Below are 8,884 nucleotides of genomic sequence, written 5' to 3' on the forward strand. Positions count from 1 at the left end.
GAGTCACATGGCAGTGTGGTAGGGGATTTTCCTCCCCACACCTCAGTACCCGAGTTAGGCAGCAGAAGTCTCTGGAGGAAAAAGGAATATCCAGGCAAACAAGCACGGGAAGGGAGAGGAAAGCAGAGGTTGGTGCCAATCCAACCAGCCACCCCCACCCAAAGCAGAGGAGGAATCCCAGACTGGACATCATACACAGAAAGTCACGGAGGATGAATGGCCATGTGAAATACATGTTTTTATAACAGTCTGCAAAGTCTTTACTCTGGCCATGCCGGCACACTCAGGCATCATCAATGAGCTTTTCACTATTTGCATCCTCCTTCCTGCTACCCTCTCTCTCGCTTCCTCCTTCTTCTTCTTCTGCCCCGTCCGTGTATGTGTCCTTCTGCCCATAGTTAAGAGTAGTGCGGGCAAGGTCCACCTCAATGGGAAAGACATCCGCATCTCGGAGCACGGCATAGCAGTCATCGTAGTACTTGGACATTGTGGAGACAAAACGCTGGAGCTGGAACACGATGTCTTGCACTGTAGTGGAGACAAGTTGGGAAAAAATCAGGTGAAAACCCCCTTCACAAGCAGAGCATGAAGGCTGTGATCAAGCCTCCCTCGCCAGTATTCGTTACAGTCTCCTGTATACATTAATCCCTTCTGGCCTCTGAGGGTGGATGTCTCGGGCACAGCCACAGAAGGGTTCTTCAGCAAAGACTTCTGAGCTGAGACGAAGGAGGAGCATGAAGGCCAAAGCCATGTCTGCCTGACCCCTTCAGGTGCTGGACACAGCAGCGGCACTCACCGTGTTTCTGGTCCAGGAGCTCTATTTTCTCTAGTACGTCCTTCCTCATCTTGGCAAACCGCGTGCGAGCTTCCTGCCGGCAACGTAGGATAAGGCGGTATTCATAGTTCCCAGTGCTGACCCGGTAGAGGGGTTCACCCAGAGCCTGCCAAAAACACGGCGCCATTTTAGAGACTCCCACAACAGTGCCTGTACACAGAGTTTACCTACCAATGCGCACTCACAGTGACCTTGGGTTATTACAGCCCTCTCAAGCTCACTGGAACTGCAGTCAGGAAGCATGAAACACTAGGAATGCTGAGCCACGTCAACAAACTGGTAGTCAATGGGGCCATTTTGAAGGCCAAATACATGCCAACCACGGTAAAGGAAAGCATCACTACTAAGCAAAGACAGAAGGACAGGCACTTTTCAACCCAGCATGGAGAAGTGGAATGTCTTCTTATCTGAACTATTAAGACAGGCACTATGAACAAACAAGTCTAGGGTCTGAGGGATATATTAATTTATATCAATCACACAAAAAATTCTGCCCTCCTCTGCAAGCTTCACCCTATATGGATTGCGTAACATATTATACATCTACACAGGGAACCCTGTGGTACCTACAACCATCCAGACACAATGCTGGAAACCAGTAAGGAGGGATCTATATATTGTCCCACAAAATAGTTTTGAGAGAAAGGGGTTAGATCTGTCAGCAAAACAGCATTCTTCTCTTGCACCTGTAAACATAACATACATAAAAATCTGTGTTACAACTATGGCTTGGTAATGCATGCTGCATGCACCAAAACCCAAAGATGTTACTCTGTTGGGCAAGACTGGGATTCTTTCCTTCCCATTTAGCAGGAAAGATACAATTAAATATTGTGTTAGGAAAGTTTTATTCCTTCCTGGCACTGGGAATTGGGTATTCAAAAAATGCAAATCCCTGCTCTGAGATCAATACCTAAGATAAAACAAGATCTTACTTTCATGCAGGGAAACTGGGCATATAGGGGACACCTTTAGCTATCTTAAACAGAGCTGTTAAGGATTAGTTGTAAAACTCTAAACCAGACAGCAAACTGTTACTGGAGAATGTTGCCGTTTTTTTTTTTTAAGTCTTCTGATTTTAAATTACCTATTTTTAGGAAAAATCCTATTTTTAAGAGAGATCCTTTAATCAATTTTCCTCAACTACAAATGCAGCTTTCACATGCGTTTTGCTAGAGAAGCTAAACCTCCATTTCTCAGAAACAAGTCCAGAATTAATGATAAGCTGTACACTACATACAAATGGAATCTGTGAAGATAACACCTTAATCCTCCTTACACAAGCTAATATTACTTAAACACTGAGACAGGCAACCACTGAGTAAACAAGCTACAGAGGAGATGTCTGGTCCCTTTACTATTCCACAGCACCAGTGATTCATGACAGTTATTGGCAGTGTTTCCTAGGATCTAAGTAGAATTAGAACTCCAATTTCTAATATGTTAAGAACAAATGTGTGTAATTCTTAGGATGTATTCACTAGTTTGGATGCACGCAGGCACAGAAGCGCCTTTGTATTTATAAGGCAGTGTGCACAGGGAAGCTGCAGAAACAGCGTATAGAGTTGTCATTGCCACAGTACTGGTACTCACAATGCAGCTGTACTCTTCATCATCCATCTCTTTGACTTTCAGGCAGTAAGACTTTGCAGGATTTAACGTAAAAAAAAAAAAAAAAAGGCAAAACAAGAAGGAAATATTAAGAATTAGAAGCCATTTCACCATCACCCACAGCCACGGGGTTGTACCGTTTCAAGCCTTCCTTCAATGCTGCAGCTAGGGACACTGGGGAAAGCACAGCGGGATCAGAGGATATTAAACATCCCAGGTGGAAGGAAAATCTATTTAGAGAAAGATGGAGGGAGGAAATGGTGGGGGAGAGAGAAGGCGCTTAATATTTATATAACAGGAGCAAATACTTTAGGTAAGTATAACCTAGTAAAAGAAAAATCCTGTGTTCATCTACTGTTTGGGAAAACACAGTACCGGAAAAGTATGAGGAGGGAATAAATAAAGAGGAAAAAAAAAAAGTTGACAAGTGGGAAGGATTGATGTGGGAAGAGATGCTGCCATATTCACTTGCCTTAGGGCTGCAGCTCCAAATACTTCTCTCAACTAGTAAAAGAAAATAGATTTCTACAGTTACAGAACAGATGCACTTCACAACCCTACCCTTTTTGGGTGTAGAAAACAAGGGGTGAGTGGAATGGAGGAGGAAAAAAAGGCATAGTCTAAATGAAAGCAAATATGACTTGAAAGTTGTTTACTTTGGCTAAAGAAAGACTATCCAAAACTACCTGAAAAATATGGACTGGAGAGCTATTTAGGGGAGTTCAAGAGCATAAGTTGCATAGGAAGTCTTTAAAAATAAATCAGGAAATTAATTCAGTCATGTAGAAAATAAGTCATCTGGAATCTGGGAGATCTTTCTTACCAGTGAGAACTATTAGTTAAAAGCAGGTGTCCGAATCTGAGTAATCTGGCAGTAGACAAAGAATTGGAAAAAATAATGGATTGTGGAAGGGTGGATATGTGACTGTATAGGCTATATGTGACTTTCAGGCTATGAGTCTATGAAATTCAATTCAAACCAGCACTAAAAAAAAAAACAACCAAAAAAACAAAAAAGCAAGTGGCTCACCAAATATTCAAACTTGACATCCAGGTATTTTTTGATAGTCAGCCTTGTGTCAGGAATGGCTTTATTCAGATACGTATTCAAGTCAGTAAGCATCTGCAAGGGAAACATCCTGTTGCTGAATGTCAAAAAGCATGACTACAATTCATCAAGTGCAACCTTCTAATCAGCACAGGTCATGAGACTGCCTTGAGTTAACTGTTTTTTGAACTAGTGCATATTTGAAAGAAAATGTTTGATCTTGACTCAGAATTGCCATGGTTAGAGCATCCATTACTGTCACTGGCAAGTGGTTCCAGTGTTAAAAAATGCGTGCCTCACTTCTAGTCTGCATTCATCTTCTTTCGACTCATCTTGTTTCGCTTTCAATTGGTCCTGGAAACCGCTCTCCTGGATTCAAAGGCCCACTACCCAACGCTGTCCATCCAACATTGCACTGAAAGTGGTACCCAAATCAACATTTAATCCTCTCTTTGCTAAACTAAGTAGACAGATCCCCTGGAGACTCTCAAATATATTGATTGAAATCCTTAAATTGTTCCTGGACTGCTTATCTAAACTCTTTTAAATTTAGTGATATCTTTTAATTATGCGTACCAATATCGGGGAAAGGGCTCTAGGGACTACACTGATCAAACTACCCTCTCATCCCCAAAAGGAAAGGAGAGGAATATATTCATGTGCAAAAGTCAAAGGGACAAGAATGATATATTCACTATGTTACCTCTTAGGTTCTTTATGAAGAGTTCCCTGAAGGAAAGCAGACAAAGACAGTTCTTCCCACAATGAATGATTTATAAGACCACACCTTCAAAGACACGCTTCTGTCTTTCTAGATTCCCCTCTTCTCCAGACCCTTTATTCCTACGGTTAAATTCTTTACCGGTTTAATTGTTTTCAGAAGGTGAATCCCAAACTTCTCAATGTTGCGATGGGCATCAGCAAATTTCACAAAGGCTTCACTGGCAGCTGGTTGCGGCTCCCGTACGCCGATGACAGAGAAAACATCTCCAAATGCTGGATGAAGGTAATAAATACAAACAGATGAAAGAAGAAGTTGACCCTGGAGAATAATCTTGCCTTCAATAACACAACTCCTTCTTCAATGTCCCATGTGAAAGACAGGCACCGTGACCGCTAATGCCTGGAGAGCAGCCCTTCCCAGCTCACTTCTGCAACACTTAGTTTTCTTTGAGTGAGGGAATCGCGCATCTAGGTACTGACTAAAACTCCTGAAACTGGAGGTCAAAGATTTCTGCTCCCTTCACTCAAGATTCTTTACCTCGGTGTGTCTGGGATAGCTCAAAGAAAGCTCTGAGAAGACTCTTCGTGTGCTCTGTCAAGCCTGTGATGGAAGCCAGAAAAAACATGTAAGTCATTTTACTGAAACATAATGGAGGCATCCTTCTCTCCCATCTGGTGTCTGATGGAAGACACAGTTTACCTTTGTATAACTCTGCAGTCCTCTCCAGCTCCTCTAATCTCTTCACTAGTCCATCTAAATGGAAACAAGAATCAGAATACAGAATTAGAACAGTCAAATGCAGGACATGGTTAAGACTTGACCGACCGGAAAAACACCAGTTTCACAGTTTTGGTTCAAATTTCTCTCACCTCTGAAGCCTGTCCCCTGCTCCAACATGGGAAGCTTTTAAAATAACTGCCAACTAGTTTTACACTGTGGCATCATCACTTATCAGCATTCACTAAGTGGGTCCTCACTTTAAATTAATTTGACCTTAGTTAACATTTAAATGGCCCCAATGACAGGATGTATCACTCAGGAAGGGCAGAGGCAATCACAACAGTGAGGTATAGCAGAAGGAAAGAATTATGAAGGAGTAACGTGGAACATGCAAGTAACTATAAAAAGTTGGTAAGCACAAGAGGATAAGCGTTCCCTCAAGAAACCGTCCCCCTGGACAATACTTACCATTGCAAAGTATGGCTCGGCTTAACCCCAGCGCATCCGCTGTCCCTGAGCTCATGTTCTCTACCAGTCGATGCTTTACCTTCTTCAATACTAAAGGCCAAAAGAGAGTTGCAAACCAGGACCAGGGTCATTTCTATGGGCATGAAAAGCACACTAGCATACTTCACCACTTTCTCAGGCATTGAATAAACTGGCCAGTCTGAACTTAATTCACAACTGAGGCAGTGAGCAGAAAAAGAATACCATAGAAACTAGATGTTCGGTCCAGCCATGCATAGCACATCTTCTATCTTCTGCCTGTTCTGCTCTCACATCCTATACACTTCAATCAATAGAGCTCCAGCACTTCTTTTGGAAGACTATTCCAATAAATCACTTTGCTATAAGCTACCTATCATGATATTTGGAACTAAACTTTGCTTATGCTACTTGCTTATTACTTCAGCTGAAGTCAGGAGACGAGGCTGAAAGCAAAACAAATAGCATTTAATGCTCAAAATTATCCCTTTGCTTACTTTTATCTTTTGAATCTTAGTTAAACCCTTTGGCCACCCCCTGATAGAACTAATTTCTGTCTTTGGTGGTCATACCCTGCAAATTACTAGAGACAATTATGCCCTCTTTGGAATCAGATGACACAGCTACATTTATTTAGAGGCAAACTTGCAGGGGTGCGAAGTGCCTGCAGCTCCCAAGAACTCAGCTGGAGCCACAGTGTTCTGGAAAACTCAGCATCTCTGGAAAATACCATATTCTCACCGCACTTCTGTTTCCCCAGAAATCCATCTCAGTCCTCACCATTTTCCTGAACCCCTGTCAATTCATTAGCACCTTAATCACCACGAAAAGAAATGAAAGCAAAAAAAAAAAAAAGAGATAGATTTTTTAGGAAAGTGAAAAAGATAGACCATACAATGGAGACAGCTGTGTAGGCTTAGTTCAAAACACACACTTTGTTTTAGAAATAAAGCCTCCCCTCTCTTCTATAAAATTTATGGTTGTACAAAACTCAGTGTAGATAGGTATTTCATCACTGTTCTCCATGCTGAGAAACTGCAACCAGTGTTTTTTGATAGACGCATTTCTGTGTACAGCTGAAACTCTCAATAGATCAGCATAACTTACATGTATTAAAAATAAATAAATTAAATTATTATCTAGTTGAGTTTCATCATCCATGCTAAACATAGCACAGAAAAACAAGCCTCCCACAACAACAGTCGAGCCTCAATTTACCTTTCAAGACTATTTCAAGAAATCAGGGACGGGTTTTTTTAAACCTGTAATTCTCTTTGACAGTATCCATCTGAAAATGACTGAGTTAAGAGGAAGAACGGAACCAGACTTTTACTTTGGTTTTGGCTGGGACCAATCTTTCAGCCCTCCGTGTCACTTTAACACTCTAGGGAGAAAGAAACCAGTCTTACCGATATCCAAAGACTTGCCCTGCTTTGGGTCGGCCTGAAGCTTGTTGTAGTGAATCGTCACTTCTCCCTGTAGAAAGAGCAAATCCAAAACTCCTGTGCTGGAAGCAAGTAGCAGTGGCTTCCTTTACCAATGGACAATAAACTGTAAACTACGACCCAGAAGCTCCAGTGGCCCCCTCCTACCTCTCACCTTTACCATCTGTATCATCTTGGCCACTTCCACCTTCGTCTTCCCTTTGACGGACTTCCCATTCACTCCTGTGATTTCATCACCAGCTGCCACGGTGCCATCTAAGGCTGCTGGAGTATTATCAAATACCTAGCGGAGAGGAGAAAAAGCACAGGTGGTCTGGAATCAAGAGGAAGAGAAAGGTGAATGCAGGGCTGAAGAACAAAAAAAGGACAATTACATTGCTCCTATTTAACTCAGTTGTGTTTTGTTCATGGTGAAGTCACAGTTTTTCCCCTTTTCTAACTAAGAGGTGGGCTGATCATCTTGTTCTCTCAGGAAGTTCTTGCCTCCAGGACGTACCTCCTCAAGCGTAGGATTTCTTGATGTTGAGAATGTCACACTGTTCCCCTGTGAATTCTAACATGCTCTCCAAGGAGAAGGATAATTTCAGGAGTCTTAATTTAATTTTTCCACAACTATTAGGTACTAGGGTAAGGAAATCTTATTCACTGGAAAGAGATGATGTCTCCCACTTTGAGAAAAACAAATAGCACAGGAGTCTCCATGCTTTCCATCTCTCAGGCCAACACTGTTTTACAAAGATGGTTTATTCTTCTTCCCCGAGTGCCCACCTGGACAATGTAGAGACAGGGGCAGTACTGTGCTCCTCCCCCAATGCTGATCCCAATCAGGTTCTGAGAGTCCTTCTTCAGGGTCACTGTCCCAGGTACAGTGGGGATCCCCCTAGAATGAGAAAGGGGGAAAGAATAACTGAACACGGTAGGCAGAGCTGCATGTGTATGAATCAACTCTGGTATCTGAATCGATACAAACTGAAAACGTAATGGGCACTGCACACTTGAATTCATCACATTATCTCTGCCATAGAGTCTATCAGCACAGGACAGCAGAAAGACCTTCTGGGCTCTGTTTTTGAGACTGCATGCAAGGATTAGAGGTGGGAGAGACACCCTCATCCATCGCTAGGGACTGAGGAAACACTATCGTGTTTTAGACAGTATTTCATCTGCTCTTAATGCTGGAGTGAGAGGAAAACTTGCACAGCATAAATGAGATGCAAGACAAGTGCTCCATGTTAAATTAACTGCTAATCTCATCAAACCTTTTACTTGCTCAGGAAATGCCAGTGTTCTCCTCCTTACAGACCTAAGGAGTCCAGAGTTTCTCTCCACTTCTTGCCTCTTATTATCTTGCCTCCATTACAAATTTTTTTTTCTCTGGCTAAGGTCATTAATTTACAGAAGATTTGTCAGCACTGCTTTGCAATGAGAAACTCAGGGTAGTCATTGCAGAGCAACAGAAAATGTTCTCCTTTGCTCACCAGCACAGCGATACTTCCTCCCCAGACCCCAGAGGGAGCAAGAAATCAGGACTGAACAGTAAGTCTGACTCTTCAGCACACAGCGTCAGGAGCAGGTAAATTTATCCACTCCCATTAGGCCTTGGCTGCAAAGACTATTTCTATTGTTAGCAAAAAACAGGAAAAGACAAGCAAAATACTCACAACTTATCTTCCTCAATATCATAGTCCAAATCTGCAAACATTGTTTTGGTTAAGTGGAGCCTGTTTGTCTGAAACTGCTTATTCCAAACTCCCTGGGAAGAAAGAACAGAATAAACCCCAATAAACTAGTGATCTCAATAGAAAACTGCAGAGAATCAACCTGTCACCCTTGTCGACCCCCTTCTTTTTTTTTTTGAAGTTAGACAATGGTCTCTGTTCTTTTATCAACAATGAAAAACATGTCAAGTATCTCTGATTCTCTGCTCTGAATGAGACAGGAGAAAAGTCCTCGAGTTTGAATGCTGCATGTTTCAAAACCCACACATGTGCAGTATTTCCAAAGCACATAAGAAA

At 42.2% G+C, this 8,884-nt stretch overlaps 1 protein-coding gene across 1 annotated transcript; it reads right to left on the reverse strand.

Annotated features, from left to right (window-relative positions):
• Window positions 1-219: 219 nt before the first annotated feature.
• PICK1 (protein interacting with PRKCA 1) lies at window positions 220-8,623 on the reverse strand. The gene is made up of 12 exons (XM_009588171.1): window positions 8,531-8,623; window positions 7,638-7,749; window positions 7,024-7,152; window positions 6,834-6,900; window positions 5,407-5,496; window positions 4,918-4,971; window positions 4,756-4,818; window positions 4,357-4,490; window positions 3,477-3,569; window positions 2,429-2,479; window positions 797-941; window positions 220-528 (listed from the first exon to the last, which is right to left on the reverse strand). Exons 1-12 carry the CDS (start codon window positions 8,569-8,571, stop codon window positions 284-286), a joined length of 1,224 nt encoding a protein of 407 aa, XP_009586466.1. The 5' UTR covers window positions 8,572-8,623; the 3' UTR covers window positions 220-283.
• Window positions 8,624-8,884: the final 261 nt, after the last annotated feature.

Source organism: Fulmarus glacialis, unplaced genomic scaffold, assembly GCF_000690835.1.
Source record: "Fulmarus glacialis isolate BGI_N327 unplaced genomic scaffold, ASM69083v1 scaffold2832, whole genome shotgun sequence".
NCBI lineage: Eukaryota > Metazoa > Chordata > Aves > Procellariiformes > Procellariidae > Fulmarus > Fulmarus glacialis.